At 40.6% G+C, this 22,074-nt stretch overlaps 1 protein-coding gene across 14 annotated transcripts in view; it reads left to right on the top strand.

Annotated features, from left to right (window-relative positions):
* The window catches only part of Epb41 (erythrocyte membrane protein band 4.1), a 149,300-nt gene that overhangs the window by 72,648 nt on the left and 54,578 nt on the right, over window positions 1-22,074 (top strand). For all 14 annotated transcript variants that reach the window (XM_021159827.2, XM_029476056.1, XM_029476060.1 and 11 more), the window contains 6 exons: window positions 234-338; window positions 2,756-2,798; window positions 8,799-8,874; window positions 10,115-10,333; window positions 17,580-17,667; window positions 21,371-21,523. In XM_021159827.2, coding sequence (XP_021015486.1) covers window positions 234-338; window positions 2,756-2,798; window positions 8,799-8,874; window positions 10,115-10,333; window positions 17,580-17,667; window positions 21,371-21,523 — 684 coding nt within the window. The remainder of the gene's footprint in view (window positions 1-233; window positions 339-2,755; window positions 2,799-8,798; window positions 8,875-10,114; window positions 10,334-17,579; window positions 17,668-21,370; window positions 21,524-22,074) is intronic.

The following is a 22,074-nucleotide window of genomic DNA, read 5'->3' as shown; positions in this document are numbered from 1 at the left end:
GGATTTTACTTAACATTGACGCTGTTTCCAAAATGCTGTAATGTGTTACATTTATAAACTGATATATCAAAGAAGAGGAATTTTATAAATCATGTTCTATTTAGACTGTGCAGTTATCTGAGAATGTATTTGTTATAAAAGGTAAAAAAGGAAATTGGAAAATCATAGTTTTGAAAATTTTGCGATGAATACAAGAATAAAGAACCTTAACTAGTGTTTGCGTGCCTTCACAGAAACATGCTAAGGGACAAGACTTGCTTAAGCGAGTGTGTGAGCACCTCAACCTTTTGGAAGAAGACTACTTTGGTTTAGCCCTGTGGGACAGTGCAACCTCTAAGGTAAGGAGACTGCAGTATAAACTGCTGGCAAATTCCCCTCCTAGAGCTTGATGGGGCTCAGGTTTCTCAGCATAGCGTTCTGTCTCCGTGTCCTGGCCGTTTCTGTACTTTCAGTTGTACATCTGTCTTCCATGATTACCTCTGTACTCAAGTTGTGCTGAACTACGCACAGCAGCTATTTTGTACTTCTGTGCCTGTCTAATTCCATTTCTTCTTTGTCTGACTGACCTGTGCATCTCCAGACTCAGACTCCCCAGGCACTTTCCTAAAGTCCCTTCAGATCTGTGCTTTGAGACGCTCTGGGCTTCAGCGTAACATCTTGACAGTCACACCCAGGGCGAGCAAATGGTTGCACACCACTCACCTCTCATTAGTGACTGCTCCTAAAATGTTATTTTAGTCTTTATTTGTTTGTTTTTAAATTTTATGTGCATTGGCCTGCATGTATGTACATGTGAAGGTACCAGATCCCCTGAACTGAGTCACAGACAGTTGTGAGCCACCATGTGAGTGTTGGGAACTGAACCTGGGTCCTCTGGAAGAACAGCCAGTGCTCTTAACTCTTCAGCTCTAGTTTTTTCTTCATAACCACAGTGCCATCCACATGGGATCATTCCTCAAATGTTTTTTGGCTGAATACAATACCAAGAATTGAATATTTTACATTGAGCAAAGAAGTACACATACTGATTTTATTATTACTAAAAGGTTTTGTTTCTGCTTTTGATCTGTTTTTAACCTTGGCCTTCGATCTTGTTCAAAAAAATTATAAATTGTATTAATTCATTTTGTGTGGACATTGGGATTAGGGGTCGCATATGTATGGAGGTCAGAGGACAACTTTTGGGAGTTGATGTTCTCCTTCTATCACAGAGCTTGGGGATTAGACTCGGGCTCGCTTGGTCGGCAGTGGGTGCTTTTACCTGCTTAGCCATCTCACCCCTAAGCAGTAACTGGTTCTGTAAGATAGCTTAGACTTTCAAGCTCCCGTGTGATTGACACAAATCTGGATTTGCCTTTCTCTGTGTCAGCTTGGTGGGGATTTGAGCCCCAGAGTCAGAATTGCTTATGGGATCTCTGGAATGAAGAACTGGAAAGTCTCTTAAAACAGTGGAGAATATGAAGCACTCTGCTTGTGGGTGCCATTAGTAAGCATTTTGGGGCGTGTATAAGCCAAGGGTTTTCAGAGGTTCCACCAGGTTTAGCATTTGTGTTTAAATTCCCTTGCCTTAGACCAAATGAGAGGCAAAGGAAAAGCACTCAGGTTCCCTCTGTGACAGGGCACTAGCAAGTGTGTGCTTAATTTTTATGTGAGTGTGTGTGTGAGTGTGTAATAGGTACATGCATGTGTAAGTGAGTGTGTGTGTGTGTATGTAATAGGTACATGCATGTGTAAGTGAGTGTGTGTGTGAGTATTAGAGTGTGTGTGTGCATGTGTGTGCGTTTATTGTTAAGCCCGGGAACCTTGCAAGTGTAAGCAGCATGCATTCTACCAGTGGGTTTCATCCAAAATGTGTATATATCTTGTAGTTTAAAAGAGTTTACTATAGTTTAAAATCTAACATTATAAATATGCTGAGCGTGGTAGTCTATACCTTAATTCCAGCCCTTGGGAGACAGAAACAGATAGATTTCTGTGAGTTCAAGGCTAACCTGGTTTACATACTGAGTTCTAGACCATCTAGTACTATATAATGAGACTCTATCTTGAAACAAAACAAAACGTTCTAAATAATACTAGAAATTTAGCAGTTTTTGTCTTTAAGCATCTGTCCTAGAGGCCTGTGAAGGGTTGTTAGTAGTGAGGCTTTTTAAAGTGACATTATATTGCAGGGGATATTGTAGGTTAAAGAGGCCTGCTCTAGTGATGAATAGACTCTTAAGTTGGGTGTAAGAACATGGAAGAGACTGGGGGAGAGGGCAAGATATATTCATTCAGTAAACATTAACTGGGTATTGAACCATGCACCAGAGGCTGTGTTGACACAGAAACATGACCAGAGGTTAGGGGAGAAAATAAGATTAGGGTGTGTCAATTATCCCAGTTCTAGATCTTTACTGATAAGCACACTATAGATAGCACACATTTATTTCACATTTGTTGTATATAAGCAGACTTCCATATATGAGCAGCTATGTAAGATAGATACTATGACAAAATTCACATTTTAGAGATGAAGGGACTTAGGCAGAGATGATCTAGTTACTCAGCCAGGACATACTGGGGTGTGGATTCAAGCCAACCTCTGGTTTCCTTTTTTGCTGTGGAGAAACACTGTGCTTTGTAAAAAGGCTTCCAGGGGAAATATAGGCTCATCTGGAGGCGTGTTTTTCCAAGGCGGCCAGGGAGCTGCCTCCGTGCCGAATTGTTTGTGAGTCTGGAGCTCTGTGTGAACGCCTTCTCTTCTTTTTTACAGACATGGCTGGATTCTGCCAAAGAAATAAAAAAGCAGGTTCGAGGTAAGTAGACCCGGCCCTTTGATCGTTCTCTTTCTAGTTGGGCCAGAGGATCTCCAGCCATCACTGGCTGTGAGTCAGGCACCTGAGAGTCCTGGCTGTTGCACACTGCTTTGAAATAGAGATAAAGCTTTTCCCTGGAAGGAAGGGCCGATTCCATAGTAGAAAAATAGAGTAGAGGTTGACACCATTGAGATGTGGGTCAGATTTTGACTTGCAACAGCAGGAATGGAGGAGAGTAACAGAAGGTTGGGAAATAACAAAGAAGAGAAACCGATTGTGAGTCAGTCCTCAGAATGGCAGAGACGGAGACTGCATTAGCCACTGGGAGGCGCTGCTGCTGGGTCTTGATCCATTCAGTGTTCTAGACTTTTGGGTTCTTTTTGCTGTCTGTTTTTCTCTCCTTTCTCTTCTTGGCATTAGGGATTGGCCCCATGAGGGTTAATTGGATTAAACCACATTCCTGTGCTTTAGCCTTCTCCATGCTTTTCTCTCTGTATAGTAGCTTCTCCTTTTTGTAATTCCATTTAACTGTGGTCTGTCTGGGAACCTCTGAGTTGTGTGCTTTTTCTGGGTGGAAATAAAACCTGTGAGGCCCTGCACCGCCATGTCTAGGCCATGAGTTCCCCTTTGTCCAGGGTACCCACACTGTATACTGTGCGTGCACACCCCGTCACTTAGTAGCTGTGAGGTTATCAGATAGACTAGCACGGGCTCGTGTGAAGTAAACCTTCCTTCATTTAATAATGGCTGCAGAGGACAAGAGTCGGCATCTTGGTAATTTGGTTAGGCTGAAGAGAAGCTACCAAGTATGTCCTTTAGGTGAAAAGGTGTGTTTATAGGATTCAATACTGTTCAAGATTTCAGGTTTCCACGGACGGCCTCGGAGCACATATTGTTGCATGCCCTGCTCGGACTGCTGTTCTGGAATGAAAAATGTGTAGATTGGCATTTCACAGCTATAGACCCAATGGGCCCATTAGGATGGCTCGTCCTGATTAAGGAGAGCGAGCTATCACTTCAGTTTCATTTATTTTTGAAAATACTTCCAGGAAATGCAATGGTTGCTACTCATCCTGATTAGCAGACTTTAATTCTGTCACCCAAGCAGAATTGTTCACTTGTCCCATGAAACAGTTCTGTTATCATGGAATGTTTTTCTCTAGACCTTGTACATGACTGTTTTAGAGTGTGTTTTGTTTTGTTTTTTTGTTTTGTTTTGTTTTTGTTTTAGCATTCTTAAAATAGGAATAAAATAAAAAACTTTCTTTTGGACTGGCAACTTTCTACACTTGTTCTTCACTAATAAAAGCTTATATTTATTAATTTATAATTACTCTTTTTGTTATTATTTTGGGACAGGTCTCACAAGCTGTAAATCTACATAGCAAGATTCTATTAATAATGATAATAACCCTCCTTGCTTTTGGGGGAAATGCATTTCCCTAATGAAAGCTTTTCTAGTGAATCAAGTATATGATGTCAGGAAGGGACCTTTTTGTATTAAAAGGTGTTTTCATTTTTAACCTTTTCATCATATATTTGGTGTGTACTTACGGGTAGTTTTATTTATTGTGAGTATGCATGTGTATGTGCACATGTGCATGTAGGAAGAGGTCAGAGAGCAGCTTTGTGGAGTCAGTTTCTCCTTCCACCTATACATGCATTCTAGGGTCAAGTTTAGATAGCCAGACTTGTACACCTTCACCCGCTCAGCCATCTTTACAGCACCCGTGAAAAATGTAAACATCATTAAATCAATTAAACTGGTATAATGTGCAAGGTATTTCTAGGCAGATACGGATTTTTTCAAAATTCATACACATCTGAAACTGCACATCCTTGGTTTCAGCTGCCTGAGGCCTCAGAACAAGCAAACTGAAAGCAATTATGCTATGTGTGGTTTTAAAATCCAATTTTAAAACTAAATGCTACAGATAGTATGAAATTAAAAGGTACAGACAAAAATAGCACAAGGTGAGTCTTCCCACCCTGTCTTAGTCACGCAGCTTCTTTTTCTGGAGGCAACCATGGTAACTAATTTCTTGTCTTCCTTCTAGACAGGTCTGAGTGTGTATAAACACATACCATGGTTGTGTCTGTTTAAATAGGCAGCTCTGCTTTTTGTATAACAGGGTATTGCCATATCTTTTGCCTGCCTCTCTTCTTTGTTTCCTTCTTTCTATCTATCTTCCTTTCTTTCTTCCCCATCTATCCACTCATTTATCTATCTATCATTGATTTAAAAAAATCACACATATTATATATAAGCAATCATATATCTGTGTGTTTTGAGTTAACCTTCGTTATTAATTTCCTATTACATTCATGTTTACATTTGTAAATATATCTCTGCACTTGCGAAGTGTCCATAGATACATTTTATTTATTTATTTATTTATTTAGGTATGTGTACGTGTTTGAGTGATTGTGTGTGTATAGGTATGCGTCTGTGTATGAAGGACGACAGAGACCAACTTTGGACCCCATCCTTGGGCACTGTCAACCTTGTTTTTTTAAATTCCTGGAGCTCACTGTTTTTTTAAATTCCTGGCACACTGGCCAGTTATTATCAGGAATCTACTGTCTCTGTCTCCCCCCCCCCCCCCCCCCCCGGCACCAGGATTACAAAAGCATGTCACCATGCCTTGACTTTTTTCTTTACTGTGTGTCTTTGGAACCAGGTTGAGGTTTTCATCCATACAAGGCAACCACTTTAACAGCTGAACCATCTCCAGCCCAGATTCTTAAAAATAGGGCAAAGTTTAGGATGGGTTCTGTAGCAGTGGTAGAGCATTTAGCTAGCTTATGCCAATAAGCAAAACACCAAAGACTTAAATTGTAGTGGGAACTGGACAAAGTATGAAGACTGTGTACCAAAACTCATACCCCCCCGTCCACCCAGAATTAACGTGCATTAACGCGTGTTAGCATGCATTCCCATTTTTGTTTGGACCACAGCTTTCTCTTCAGTCACATCTCTTCCTATCCATGGAAGTCTGTTGTTCAATGGGGGCACTCCTTCCAGTTTTGTTCTTATTCTTTTCATGTAAATGTGATTTCTTGGGGTATGTGTGTCTTATGCCTCTTTTGTTCCCAAATAACTGTAGGGCGTTTCTACATTGGCTCTAGTCTGTTTTAGCCCTGAATAAGAGACTCAGAGCCCTGGTATTTTTATTAACAAGCTTCAAGCACTAAGCTGCAGGTTCTGAGCAATTCTAACGTGGCTGTGCTGTCTGTTACCCAGCCACAGGCCTGTTACTTGCCATCTGGTCTTGCCCTGGCTTGCTCTGCTCCATGTGTGTCCCCATGGCTGTTTTCTCATCTCGACCTCATGGCAAATCCTGGTCTGTCCACATGGCCTCTCTACCTCTCCCCCTCCTCTGGTCCCTTGCGACCCCTAGACTGGAATCAGAAGTCCTGCCCTATTCTCTTCTGCTCAGTTAATTGGCTGATTAGCTCTTTACTCACCAGTCAGAGGTGATGGAAAACAACTTTTATATAACATTGACACTGGAGATGCTCGACCGTGCCATTATCTGGATGGCAGCCAGATGTTTGGGCACAGAAATCCGGCATCAGAATACACAGTGGACAGAACCATCCCTCAACGTTTGCATATAGCCATGCCTGCCTACAATGTACAGTAGGCGCTTTATCTTTTATTTTGAAAATTCCTTAGACTCAATCTTTTTATCTTCTTCTGAATTTATCTGTCCTGTTTTCTCTTGCCAGCTTTCTTTTAAGGTCTTTATTTTCTAGATTCTGGAAGAGGACTCTCTCTTGCTGAGTCAGGCTAGTCACCCTTGTCCTGTGGTCAGTCAGGTAGCTTATAGCTACCTATAATTTCAACGCCAGGGCATCCAGGAACCTCTTTTGACCTCAGTGAGTGGCTTGGCTGCACACATGTTTTGCGTATGCTCGTGCACACACACACACACACACACACACACACACACACACGCGCGCGCGCAGAGGGAGGGAGGGAGGGAGGGAGCGAGAAAGGGAGGGGAAGAGAGAGAGAGAATGAGAATGTGTGTGTGTGTTTTAGCACAATTTCAGATGTTTACAAATTTTAAACCAGGGGTACTCTATAGGTGAGATATGTTTATACCTTCTCCGTATGCAGAAAATTATGTGTAATTTACTCAAATTATGTTTTAAAACACCTTTAGCTCATGCACCCTCCGTTTCATCTCCAAAGGTCACCATGTCTTGAAGTTTTGGGAGTGTTTTTAATTACTTCCACATCTTTATTATTAAAAAAAATGGCTTTATTTTGACCTTTGGATGTCATATAAATTATGTGACTTTTCTTACTCAACATCATTTTTGAAACTTCCTATGATCAGAAAGAAAAGTTCACCAAGCAATTACTAACTCTTATGTGGGTGACATCCTGATGTTTTCTTTGATACCCGTTTTGTATTATCAAGTGCAGATATTTCCTCCATCAAATGGTTTGCAGTGGATCATAACCTACATCTTAAAAAAAAATCCTGATTTAGGATGTGTGCCTGGAAATAGGGTTTAGTAGAACGTTTGGATGTAGAATATGAGTTGTTTCTTTTCTCACCTTTGTAAGATATTGGCACTGTGTCTCCTTTAAGTGGTTGCAGGCACTTAAAACATTCTCACCTGTGCTCTCAGAAGAAAGCCATTTTAAAACTTACTCTTGTATGTGTGGTGTGCATATGCATGTGTGTTGGGGGTGGTGCTTGCCAGCAGAGGACAGAGGAAAATGTCTGGCCTTGCTCTGTCACTTTCCATCTTGTTCCATCGAGTCAAGGCCTTCCTTATCACTGAAGTTGTAATGAGGCTAGTGGCCAGCAAGCTCCACTGATTTCTCTACCTCACCCCTCCCACAGTGCTGGGGTTACGGCACATGCGATCATTACTTTACCACCAGCTTTTTGGCATAGGTTCTGGAGATTTGAATTCAGGTTTTCATACTTGCCAAGCCATCTCGTGAGCCCCACAAGGTCCTGTTAAAGAATCATTAATTGGGGGCTGGAGAGATGGCTCAGCAGTTAAGACTGTTAAGGAGGGCCTGAGTTCAATTCCCTGCACCCACATGCAGCTCACAGCTGTCTATAACTCAGGTTCCAGTAGATCTGACTCTCTCATACACACATGCAGGCAAAACATCAATATACATAAAAATAAAAAAGTTAATTAAAAAAATCATTAAGGGGGCTAGAGAGATAGCTCAGCAGTTGAGGACACTTGCTGCTCTTTCTAAGTTTGATTCCCAGCTTTCATATCTCACAGCGTACAAACACCTGTAATTTCAGCTTCAGGAGATCCAATAACCTATTTTGGCCCACATGAGCAGCTGTATATACTTGCCGCACATACACACACACACACACACACACACACACACACACACACACACACACAGAGAGAGAGAGAAGTGGGGGAGGAGAAAAATGGAGAAATGAGAGAGATAAGTTATTAATAAAAATTTTAACATAATTTCAAACTTATGAGAATTTAAAAGAGATTAGTATAAAAATTTATAGGTAGCCTTTACCCAGATTCCTCAAATAATATTATTTTGCTGAACTTTTATCTTAATTTTTTTGTTTCTTTTGCAACCATTTAATTGTGTGTGCATATGTGCCCATGAGCTTTTGTTTATTTTAGACAATGTTGACATCACATATAAATATTGTCAAAATTGTAAAAGAGCACCCACTGGCCTCTGACGGCTCACGGCTCACACTTCCAAACCACATTTCCAAACCAAGTTCTGTGAACATGTCGACCTGCAGGATTGTTCCTTCATCTGCCTTTGCCTTTATGGTTCTAATCCACTGTAATCCACAATAGTCAAGACTGTGTGTTAAGGTTAAAAAAGAAGTCTTTTAGCTTTCCTGGGTGGTTTCTAAGTATAAAACATGAAAATGTTAAAAGATTTAAGAAACAAAAAAAGAAAACTGAGTATTTTCAATCAAAATTTTAAACATAAAAACAAAATTCTTGTCTTTATTTTTATAGGTGTTCCTTGGAATTTCACATTTAATGTGAAGTTTTATCCACCCGACCCAGCACAATTAACAGAAGACATAACAAGGTAAGTACTTGATCAGTAGCTGTATAAATAACTATAACTCTTTGTTATAAGCTCTGGGAATTTGCCTTCTCTTAACAGAAGAAAAATGTTAAATGGTTAGTCTAAAATACAAAGTTTCTGATCCCTTCAAAGCAGGCTTGCAAATGCTAAGTGAGCCTAAAAGACTGGAATTTGACAGGAGCCAGCCCTGCTTACAAGCCAGGTAGTCAGTCATATCACACCATGTGGTCATGCCATACTATGTGATTATACCACACCATGTGTTTATACCACACCACGTGGTCATGCCACATCACGTGGTTATACCATGTGGTCATGCATACATAACCTGGTGGTGAGCAGGGCTTCTCTTAAACCAGTCTCTAAGGGCAAGCTCAAACTGTTCTGCTGCATTCCTCTTAGAGTTGAATAAAGCAAAATTTCATAATAATTATAATTATGATCTCCCTTTTAAACCATCCTCATGAACTGACCTGTCTTTTGAGCCTATTTAATTTATAGCACAAATCATACATAAAAAAGAACCCATTGAATTTTTAAAGAAAATTATCTTTGTTTGATTTTAACAATGGCTCAGTGATTAAGAGCACAGGCTCCTCTTCCAGAGGATCCAGGTTCGATTTCCCACCACCCACCTGTACCAGGGGATCCAACACCCTCCTCTGACCTCCATGGACAATGTTTGCTCATGGTACAGAGGCATACATGCAGGTAGAACACCCATATACAAAATAAAAATATAGGGAAAAATTTAAATGAGGGAGTAAACTCTTAAAATCTGATTATTAAATGCTGTGAAAAGCCTGTAGCATCTTCTAAGGTTACTTAGTTGCAAGGGTGTTCTCAGTTGAGATGCCCATTGTCTCCTTGAGAGATTGTTTTGTTCATTTTATACATGTATGTGCTTATGTATGTACTTAATAGTATGTGCTCAGCATGGTATTTCTTTACGTCCTTCAGATATTTCCTGCTTTCTCCTTTTTTTAAACTGTTTTCCAACTCTGTTCAACATAGTTACAGTATTTTCATTTTATGGAACTGTTCCAAACAAAAGGAAGAAACAGTGTTACAATGGCTAGTCAGTGCTGCTGTCCTCCACTGACCAATTACCTGCCATGCTTCCTTAGTAAGCCCTTTCCTTCTCCCTTCGTGCCCACCCTGCCTTCTTCCTTTTTGTCTACCTGTATTCTGTTGTCTTGTTATTACTGAGACCTCTGCATCTTTTCTTTTTTGGGTGTAGATACTATTTATGTCTTCAGCTTCGGCAGGACATTGTTGCTGGACGTCTGCCCTGTTCCTTTGCAACTTTAGCCCTGCTCGGGTCTTACACGATCCAGTCTGAGCTGGGAGACTATGACCCAGAACTGCACGGCGTGGATTATGTTAGTGATTTTAAACTGGCTCCAAATCAGACCAAGGAACTTGAAGAGAAGGTCATGGAATTGCATAAATCATACAGGTGAACATGTCTCCAGATATTCTGTATTTATTTTGGCCATGAGTTTTGACTTGTTATTGATTCATTGTTTGCTATGGGAAGAGCCACCCTGAGTTCATTTCCCTTTATCGTTTAACTTTGGGAGAGTCATTCAAGCCCTCTGAACCTCAGTTTTCTTATCAGGGTAATAGACATTTTTTTTTTGTTGTTGTTTCTGTTTTTGTTTTTGCTTCCAGTTTAATTGAAAAATTTTATTATTTCTAGGTTTATTGAAACTTGGCTTTGTTAGTCATCAGAGTAATGGTCATTGCATTGTAAGGTAAAAACTAAATGAGATAATACGTGTGTGTGGGAACTACTCAGCACAAGGCCTTGCACACAGTAGGTGCTTAGTAAATGATAGCTATTGCTATTATTGCCTTAATTTTTTTCAGTTTTTTTAAATGTATACTATGTTAGGTGCCTTAAGATTTTGAGAACAGGAGCTTCTAACTTGGGTTCTGTGCACTCAGTGGATTCAGAGGTCTTGGTACTCTAGAAAGTATCAAATTCACTGACTTTACTGCTTTTTATGAAAATGGATAGTAACATTGGGAGGGGACCCAACCACAATCAAGAGCAAGGCTTATCCTTTGTTTGAGGCAGGTCGCCTCTGTCTCGTCCTGGCCCTGTGAACTTAGATGATGCGCTGAATTTTTTTCTTATTTCGTTCCTTAAGTGTCTGATTGAGATTATTACCTTGGAAAAAATGAGGTAATGGATAAGTTTAGAAAAGAAAATGTGTGTGTAATATATAATCTTGCAATGTCACTAAGGTGACCCCCCAATTGAATTTCTTCCTCTATATATTCATTTTTTTTTATTTGAATGACTTACTGTAGCTAAATTTCACACGCTGCTTTAGTCTGATCTTGGCATTGGTTTACACTGAGCTACTCAGTTCTCATGGGATCAGTGTGGAGAGCATAAAGGAGGTTACTTGTATGTTCATGCGTGAGTACCCGTGTACACATATACATAGCAAACACGCAGACATACTTGTAAAAAGGTCTGTTCACTGAAGAGTTTTCTTTCAGGGATCTGTGAGAAAGTTCAGTGAGTAAAGACATTGGCTACCAAACTTGATAAAGCTGACTTCAATCCCCAGAACCCACATGGAAGAAGGAGATATCCAATTCCTTCGAGTTGTTCCCTGACCCCCCCCCCCATACATGTATGATGGCATGCATTTGTGTAAATAAGTGTATTAAAACAAAACAGAAACTAATCTCTCTCCCTCCTCGCTCCCCCACCCCCCCGCACCTTTCCTTTTAAATTCTAGTATGCATGGCTGCAACTCTTGATCCTCCTGCCTCCACCTTCTCAGTGTAGACATTATGAGCACACCACGACTGTACAGCTGAGATTAGTAGTGTTTTAACCAATGTGGTTTTAAAAATAAATATTGTATGCTGAAATGTGTCAACATTTGGATAGACTAACTCAGTCAATAATATATGAAATACATAGTCTTTTAAAATAATGCAGGCCAGGTATGGTGGTACACAACTTTAGTCCTAGCACTTGGGAGGCAGAGACAGGCAAATCTCTGAATCTTAGGCCACCCTGGTCTGCTAGTTCCAGGATAGCCGGGGCTACACTGAGAAACCGTGTCTTGATAAAAATAAGTAAAATAATACACAAGTAAAAGGATTCATTAAAAAATACTAGGCAGACCAGTGAATTCTCAAGCACGTAAGTTAACAGCACAAGCATTTCATTGATTTGTTATCATATTTCGCATTTCATAGCTCTTTAAGGAACTGCTCTCAGAGAGCTCAGCCAGTAGAGTGCTTGCCATGAAAGCATGAGGACCCAAGTTCAAGCTCCTAGAGCCCACATAGAACTCTTGCAAAAAGCCTTGCATGGTGGCATGTGCTAGTAATCCCACCATCAGAAGGACAGAAAAAGGTGGATGCTCACCGAGGGGCAGAGAAAGGTGGATTTGGGGGCTCACTGGCCAGCCAGCCCAGCAAAATCGCTGAGGTCAATGAAGAGATAAGGGGAGAGCTGCCTGAGGAAGGACACCCAAGGCTGGCCTCTGGTCTTTAAACACATACACATATCACTCTCATATATGCATGGACCCCCTACCCCATACATCATGAACACACACACACACACACACACAAAAAAAAACTGTTCTTGTTTCAATATAGTATCAAAAAAGACTTAAATTTGTATCCCTTGCTATTATTTTTCATAAGTGTTATTATTTTTAAAAATCCAGTGGATTTATTGTTATTCTTTAAGATTTAGTAAATAAACACTTAATCTTTGCTTAGTTTTAAAATGTATAGAACAGTATAACACATAAAGAAAAGTGCTTTGGGGCTGGAGAGATGGCTCAGCAGTTAAGAGCACTGACTGCTCATCCTCGGTGGCTCACAACCATCTGTAATGAGATCGGATGCCCTCTTCCTCTGTCTGAAAACAGCTACTGTGAACTTACACATAATAAATAAATAAAAAAGAAAAGAAAAGTGCTAATTGAGGTGATAGAGCATGCCTACGGCTGGAAGAGTTTGGAACCCACTGGTTATGCGCCGGGCACATAGGTGAGGTTGTCCATCTCACTGTGAATCCAGATCCCATTTCCTTTCTAGCTCTGTCCTCTTGGTGAGTTACCTAAGTCCCCTGAGGTTCATTTTCTTATCTGAAAAATGAGGCTTTTCAGGTAAATTTTATAGTTAAGTCAGAAAATGCATCTAAAGCACTTAGCAAATGATTGCACTTGTAGGGTAATAACTTTTAGACATCTGTAGTTGCACACATCCATTATCTAAGCTCTTGGGAATTGAAGGCAGAAGGCTCAGTAGTCAAGGCTAACCTCGGCTACAGTAGTGAGTTCAAGGCCAACTGGGACTACAGGAGACTCTGTCCCTCCAAAAAATCAAAATCATCATCAACAACAATATAACTTTTAATCACTATTTTATAAACTATGTGAGTCTAGAGGCCACTTTTAGTACTTACCAGAACTTAAATAGAACAATCTTAAAAGAATGATAGTTGATGCTCTGTTAAATGAAGAATAGAAACTGAGCAATCAGATCTTCACTAGAGAACATAGATGTCGGCCCTCATGGGATTTACTTGTTCCATTCTGGACAAATTGGTAATCTTAGTGACAAAAACCCAAAGGAAGTGTTAATATACCCAATAATATGGGGCTTTAACCAGTTAAAGAAACTCCTGCTGAGGCGGAAGCTTTAAATGTGTTGAAAGGTACAAGCCAATACCATTCTACTCCTCAGGCAAGCACAAGTCGGCCTTCACGTGAGGAAACTGGTGTAGTGGCCCTTTTGAAACTGTAATTAACTCTTACAAAAGAAAGTATTTAATTGGGGGCCGGCTTACAGTTTCAGAGCGGAAGCAGGCACACATGGTGCTGGAGAAGTAGCTGGGAACTTTACATCTTGGTCTACAGGCAATAGGCAGAGAGAGTGAGACTGGGTCTGGCACGGCCTTTTGCAACCGCAAAGCCCACTCCCAGTGACACAATTCTCGCCGCACCAACGATTCCTTCCCAAACAGTTCTACTAACCAGTGACTAAACATTCAAATGCATGAACCTATGGGGCCATTGTCATTCCAACCACCACATGGGGCATAGGCACTGGGGAGTGGGAGTCAGAGTCTAGGCAGAACAGGCAGATATCCATGTGTGGTAATGTCTGGGAAGAATACTGGGAACAGCTAAATCAACGATGAGAGGGAAGGATCCCCTCCCTGGTGGTCTGACATGGGGAGTCAAAACCCTTGTAAGGTAAGGAGGGCATCTATATGTAGATAGCAGCCCAGGGTGGTGCATTCAGAGTCCAGGTAGGTTAAGAGGACAGGAAGTGTGTCAAGAGGGGCAGAGTTCAGAGGCTGCAAGGAGAGCTTGCTTATATATTGGGTGAAAGAAAGGAAAGATTGATCAAGTTGATCAAAATACTTAGGGTAGTTTGTAAGGAAAGGTTATACATGTATGGAAAAGGAGTGGGGAAGAACCTGATGGTATTACATTAAAGCTGGAGGTTTCAGTGCACACTCATGGTTCCCAGTATATAGATAGGTGGTGACAGACACAGACATAAACAGGTGCATCATAAATACTGGCATACTTTAATTTATACTGTGCTATAAAGAGATGCTCAAAAAACGGATGAGAAATGTTTCAGAGGACACAAATCGTCCTTGTAAAAGCTCCCACTGACCAAATCTCAGGCGATTTAAGCAAGAAAATAGGTATGCAGAATAACTGATAAGTTGCATGGAGAAAAATGGGAGTCTGGGTTGGGGATGTAGCTCAGTGGCTCAGCACTTGCCTAGTATGAGGAGCACCAAAACAAATAAATCCAACCAGGAGTCTACAAGTCCGTAAGGACATACATAAATGAATTGTTTGATGGACGGATACTCAAAATTTCTGAAAAGAATTCAAATAGAAAGAGATAAAGGGGGCTGGAGAGATGGCTCAGTGGGTAAGAGCACCCGACTGCTCTTCCAAAGGTCCAGAGTTCAAATCTCAGCAACCACATGGTGGCTCACAACCATCTCATAACAAGATATGACTCCCTCTTCTGGAGTGTCTGAAGACAGCTACAGTGTACTTACATATAATAAATAAATAAATCTTTAAAAAAAAAAGAAAAGAAAAGAAAAGAAAGAGATAAAGAATTTGAGAGAACCCTGGCAGATATCATCTGTGAAGGAACAAACTGAAGTTATGAACACTGATAGGATACAGTGCAGGCACAGCTCTTACTCCCATGATACTCCTGGTAAAGACACATGACCCGGGGCTGGGGATATGGCTCACCGTAAAGTACTTGCCTGGAGCTCACGAGGCAGGACTGTTCCAGATTAGACTAAAGACGCATAATCTACAGCTGGACAGTTCTGTAACAACAGGCCCAACCTTGGTGAATGGGGTGTGAGAATTATGTGGCAGTGTGTGGCAGCATTAATTTCCTGGTTCTGACACTATGTAGAAAGATGACCTTATTTGCAGGAATTACATACAAAAGTCTTCAGGAATCTTGGTGTCATTAGATTCGAAATTTGCCATGGCTTGGAGGAAAATAATTTACATTATATATGACTTAAGAATCATAACTGTTTCTGGGCACAGTGACACTCCTTTAATCTCAGCACTCAGGAGGCAGAGACAGGCAAATCTCTGAGTTTGAGGCAGCTTGGTCTATAGAGTTCCAGGGCAGTCATGGCTACATAGAGAAGCCCTGTCTCAAAACAAACAAAATAAAACACCCCCCCCCCAAACAAACCATAATTGTTTCAAAAATCTAAAAGTAACATAAAAAAAGCATCAGCCAGACTTCAAGAATCAATAGTTTCAAGAATGAAGTTTTAAACCCCTCCCTTGACATTCTCCTCATACCACAGTGTTGAAGGTAATACACTTACCTAGATATGCAGTATGAACATGTATATTCAAATTGACCTCCCTTAAAGTTGAAAAATGAGTATAGGGGAAAAATGGTAATTGTTTCTCTCTTTAAAAAAAGTTTGGGGATGAGGGCAGGGGTTGAGATAGCTTCTCGTGAAACCTAAGGCTAACCCAAACACCTGATCCTCCCACTCCCATCTCCCACAAGCTGGAATCACAGGTATATGCCACTATGCCTAGCTCTGTATTTTTTTTTTGTGTGTGTGTAATTTTATTTTATGATCTGTATGTAGATGGACCGCTGAACTATTAGAAAACTGAAACTCTAATACTAGTAAACATATATAGTTTACAAAGCAGTTTTAAAACCTTAATCTAATTTGATCTTGATAGTCACGTGTTATGCATTCACCAAACAAAAACAAAAACAAAGCCCTCACTGTTATCCATATGATGTACAAATAGATATTATTATGATTCTTACCTTATAGGGGAGAGACTAAAGGAGACATAGACGTGTCTCTAGAGGCAGGAATCAGGGTTCCGGCCCACAGACCGTGACTTGAACCTGCTGCCTCTTAACTGATTTCTATCCTGCTGGTGACCTGGACCTGTTTATCAACACCTAAGAGTAGAAACAACAAAAACATAACATAACTGAAAATAACCTCAAGTAGAAGAGCATATCACTTATGTAGAGAGATACACATAATTGTGAAAATTGCCAGAGATTGCTTTGGATAGCTTGCTTCTCAGTCTCCCCAGCCCTCTTTGTTTTCATTTCAATTAATAAATTGAGATGCTTTAGAGCTGGTGAAACATTTATTCAGGAAAGCTGATAGGATTGTTTTTCTCCTTTTGGTGGTTATTGTTGCAAGAAATCCTTTGTTCTTTTTAATGAGGATAAAGACAGATGGGTTTGGCAGAGACTTGTCCTTGTTAATAGAAGAGACCCCTGCTGCTCCTATGACTCCAGGCAGTCTTAGGGGAAAGTTCCTTGTCCCTGTGTTTTTCCTTGGGGGCCTGCTGCCTTGTTACTGTGAACTGTCGTAATTGGTCCAAACTGTGCAGCATTATGAGTGATGTCTTTGTCTTGATAGCTAACAGAACAGCTCGAGAACATACTTCAAAAGAGAAGAAACTTAGAGAGACTGGCACAGTGGATGTTTAGACAGTGAGACTGGCTGTTTTCAAACAAGTCTACCCCATTATCTGCCTGGCAGTGAAGACATCTTAATAACAAAACAGTCCTGTTATCAGTGTGCTTCTATTAGCCAGTTTATCTGTTGAGATCAGTGGGCAAGACCCCATCTGTTACCAGAAAGTTGCTTTTCATCAAATCTGCCCCCAGTAAGAGTCCCAGCTAAGTACCATCAGCTGCCCTCCAGCTTAATTTCCATAATAACTCAATTCACGGTATAGAGAAGAAAAGGCAGCTAAGAGGATCTTGTAAATTGTACTGAGGATTTAATTTGGTCATTACTTTGGCAGGAAAATTAGTAGGAGGGGCTCATGTGTGACATAGAAAAAGGCTAAAGAGGCGTGCAGAACTCTTGCTGGGTGTGGGAGCTTGAAGGAAACGGTCGAATTAAGAGTTTGCTTTTCTGAGAGCTTTTTGATGTCTTCTTGCTTTTTTTTTTTTTAAACTGTTTTCTAAGTCATATTTCAGTTATTTAGGCTCAGATAGTAGGAAGATTCTCATCCTGTAATTATGTTGAGGACTCAAAAATGTGCATATGTGTGTTTTTATATAAAGGATAATGAATATTCTGTTGTTATTACCATAAATTCTTTTGCTGAGGCACTGAATTTTCTGTTTTTATTCTGTCAAAGGTCCATGACTCCAGCTCAGGCAGACTTGGAATTTCTTGAGAATGCCAAAAAGTTGTCCATGTATGGAGTTGATCTTCACAAAGCAAAGGTAGTGATAACTTTGACCTTTATTAACCTGTGTGTATGTGTACATGACACAGACCTGTTAAAGTGTATATGGCACACTTGTTTTATACCTCTTTACAGCACCATTTATGGTATTTTATTTATTCATTTAGGTTTTTTTTGAGACAGGGTTTCTCTGTGTAGCTCTTCGCCATCCTGAAACTCACTCTGTAGACCATGCTGGCCTCTAACTCAGAGATCCACCTGCCTCTGCCTCCCGAGTGCTAAATCAAAGGCATGCGCCACCACCCCACCGCCTGGCTATTTATGGTATTTTAAAACTTTCCTGAGAAACAAGTTTTGGCCTGGCATAACATGCCTAGAATCTCAGCACTAGATGACAAAAGGGAGGCAGGTCTTGGGCTCAAAGGTAGTCTGGGGTTTATAGAGATGCTCAGTGGTTAACTGCATCAGCTGCTCTTCTAGAGGACGCCTTGGGCTTGATTTTCACACCACCAGTAGCTCTAGTTCCAGGAGATCAGGTGCCTTCTTCTGGCTTTCCTGGGTACTGCAAGCATGTGGTACACAGACATACATCAGCCCAAACACCCATAGACATAAATCTAAAAACCTAAAGCTAGCCTGGGCTACATAGCAAGACTCCCTCCATGGGGGCAAAAGGAAAAGAAGAGAGGAGAAAGGAGCAAAGGACTATGGGAGAAGAACAGGGAGGGAGCTGGGTGTGGCAGATTACACCTGTAATACCAGTTCTCTGGATGTGAGTGGATTGTTTAAGACAAGCCTAGGCTACAAAGAGAGAAAAAAGAGAGTTGAATTTGTTTGTTTGTTTGTTTGTTTGTTTGTTTATGTTTTCAGACAGAACCTTACTATGTAGCCCTGCCCTGCCTATAACTTGCTATCATCTGCCTCCCAGGTGCTAGGTTTACAGGCCTGTGCCATCATGCCCAGCTTGAATTGATATGTTTTTTTTTTGTTGTTGTTGTTTTTAAGAATTCTAGGGCTGGTGAGATGGCTCAGTGGGTAAGAGCACCCGACTGCTCTTCCAAAGGTCCAGAGATCAAATCCCAGCAACCACATGGTGGCTCACAACCATCCGTAACGAGATCTGACTCCCTCTTCTGGTGTGTCTGAAGACAGCTACAGTGTACTTACATATAATCAATAAATAAATCTTTAAAAAAAAAAAAAAAAAAGAATTCTAGGTATCAGTCCAGATATCCCTTACCACTTTCACGATCAAAATTTTTCAACCAAAACATTGTAAAGATAAAAATGTGAACACCTAAAGAAAAATAGATTGTATTTTCTAAAATAAAGTTATATTTGAAAATACAGAGAGGCAGAAAGGTGCGTTTCCGTTTCACAGGGAGCATCACCTAAGAATTGCCTAGGTGTTTATTAAATATGCAGACTGCAGAGCTCTGCCCAGATTTATAGGCTGGCCCTGAAGAGGCTCTAGCTTCAGCTATAATGACCATTCCAAATGAGGCTAATGATGCCTGAATCAGAGCCATTCCCCAAGGCCAGGGATTCTAAGTGTGGTCTCTCAGTCAGTGGCATTTGGCACCACCTAGAAACTTGTTAGAAATAAATATTTCAGGTTTCTCCCAGAGCTAATAATCAAGTGGGTGGGAACTGAGAAGTCTGCCTGACAAGCTCTTCGAGTGACTCATGTGCACTGGATAAACCATAGCTCTTTTGAGAATTACTTACTGGGCTAGGAAGTCAGAAGCCTGAGCTTTAATCACAGACCTGCCTACTTAATGCAAGTTGCTTGGCTACTAAATGGCCACTAAAATGGCTAGGAGTGTTGGAAAGATTGCAGGGAAAGGATTCAAGGGATAGTCCCAGGCTCATTTAAAGGTACTTAACTAGTGTTTGTGATATAGACAGAGCCACATCCAGTAAGAAATAAAAGAGTAGAGATACTTAGCCACAAAAGGGAAATAGGACTAGAGATGGAGCTCAGAGGGTGGAGCGCTTGCCTAGCATGCATGAAGTCCTAGGTTCAGTCGCAGCACATAAACGACATGTGTTGGTGCATACCTATAATCCCAGCCCAGGAAGTAGAGGCAGGAGGATCAAAAGATCAGTATCATTTCTAGCTAAATGGGGAATTTCAGGATAGCCTGGGTTACATAAGACCCTGCTTCAAATAAATAAAAATTTAAAACTGAAGAGATTTTATCATGGAGTCCAGGCATAAACCCAGAGCTAGAAAAATAGAAACTATATCTATGGAAACCACAGGGAAATCTACTTTTTAGCTCAATATGACAAGTTGTTTAGTAAAGTTCTTCAAAGATGTGATAGGCTGATCTCAGAGGATGATGGACTAAAGCTCTTTCGCTCCTATTTATTCTCGAATACTCAGAAAACTCACTTGGTAGAAACTTAGAAACAGACGTTCAAGCATCTGGTCTCTCTTGGACCCGTGGATCATTTTCAGGACTCTCCTTGCCTGAATGTCTTATGAGTTCATGTTTAGGTTCTGTTCATTTGGTAAAATTTCATTGCACACTTGGCTTTCTGGAGCCGTCCCTGTGCTCTGGATCGTTCTGCACTGGACAGCGGTTTCCATGACCCTGTAAAGTGCTGTTAGGACATCAGAACCTCAGCTCAGGAGCTCTTCCATGACAAGTCTGTTCTGTTTATGTCTTGTCTCCTGGTGGAGGCTGGTGTCTGAAGTGGATGGAGTCAGATAGCGTGTGCCTTTTCTAAATGCTGCAAAACAAAGTGTTCCTCCAAATAACGTCAGCAAAAGAGAAAGGAAGCTGACAGCCTGGTTTAGTGCACTGGTACCAAGCCTGGTGAGCTGTTTGATCTCCAAGACCCATGTGGTAGGAGAGAAGCTGCTGCAGGTTGTCCTCCGACCTCCATAAGTACTTGTGGCAGGTATGAGCCCACACATAATTAACTTACATTGTGGCAGGTATGTGCCCACACATAATTAACTAAGTTTCTTAAATTTTTAAAAAAGAGAAAGATGGTTGTAAACTGTGGACTTTAAGAACATAAAAGGGCATCTTCTGGTAAGATCTCAGTCATTGAATTGAAGCTGTGTGTGATTTATCTCTGTAATTCTTATATATAATACATTTAGGTGCTAATAATTTTCTCTAAAGTCATTTTTAGGAAAAAGAAGTCAAGAAGCATTTAATTTTGGAAGCATTTGGGTTTGATAACTAGATAGTCATATGATTAATTCAGGTGCAGTTTGTTTTTCTTAAATTATGTGGTGATTAATATTTTAATTTTTTCTTAATAATTAGGTACATTAACATAATGCCATTTTCTATAGTGTTCTTTCTAGGCTTAGGAATAGTACTTAAAATTTAATATACTTAACATCAAATTTTTACTGTCAGATCTGTTATGCTAACTTCATGCAATAATGAACATGTACACGTCACAGTGGGTGTGGAGATCCAAGGACAGCGTGGGAGTTTTTCATGCCAGCCTTGTAGATTCTGGGGATGTAACTCAGGTTGTAGGCTTGGTAGCAAACGCCTTTATCTGCTGGGCATCTCATTGGCCTAATAGCAGTAACTCATGCCTCAACACCTAGCTGGGTTACTGAGGCTGTCTCCGACTTAGACAGCACGCCAGTAGATGCTGTTTTTTGTTTTTACCAATTGCTTTGTGACAGGTTCTGGTTGCTGATCTTGTTGGGTTATTTAATAATAGCCAATAACGTGCTGAGGATGACGTTGCTTCTCTTTCAGGACTTGGAGGGAGTGGACATCATCCTCGGCGTCTGCTCCAGCGGCCTTCTGGTTTACAAAGACAAGTTGAGAATTAACCGCTTTCCTTGGCCCAAAGTGCTAAAGATTTCTTACAAACGCAGCAGCTTCTTCATCAAGATCCGGCCTGGAGAGGTACATAACTTAAATTTCTTTTCACTCAAACCAAACATGGACTGAAACATCCCTTGTAGCGGGACACGGTAGCAAATGCTTGTAATCTCTGGACTTGTAGTCGTGGGGGCTGAAGCAGGAGGAGAATTGCAAGTTCAGGGTGAGCCTGAGATACGTAGGAAAACCTGTCATCTGAGGATGCAGCTAATCCTAGCACTTGTGAGATGGAGAAGGGGGCAGAACTTCCAAGTCGGGCCACCTACAAAACAGAAGTAAACAAACCAACCTCCCAAATTGGTGGGCACATTTCAGGATATACCCATATAATTTTAGCTTTTATATAAAGAAGCTATCATTGTACAATAGAAAATTGTTTAAATAGAAGTTATTTTTTTAAAGTTATTGTTTTGTTTTTTTAAACATAAATCTTTATTATTTTTCTTTTGGTTTATATATATATATATATATATATATATGACTTATTCATTTATTTTATGTAAGTATACTATAGCTGTCTTCAGACTCACCAGAAGAGGGCATCAGATCCCATTACAGATGGTTGTGAGCCACCA

This window comes from Mus caroli, chromosome 4 (assembly GCF_900094665.2).
Source record: "Mus caroli chromosome 4, CAROLI_EIJ_v1.1, whole genome shotgun sequence".
Taxonomy (NCBI): Eukaryota; Metazoa; Chordata; class Mammalia; order Rodentia; family Muridae; genus Mus; species Mus caroli.
Note: the sequence above shows the minus strand (reverse complement) of the source record. Positions and strands in the feature narration are given on the sequence as shown.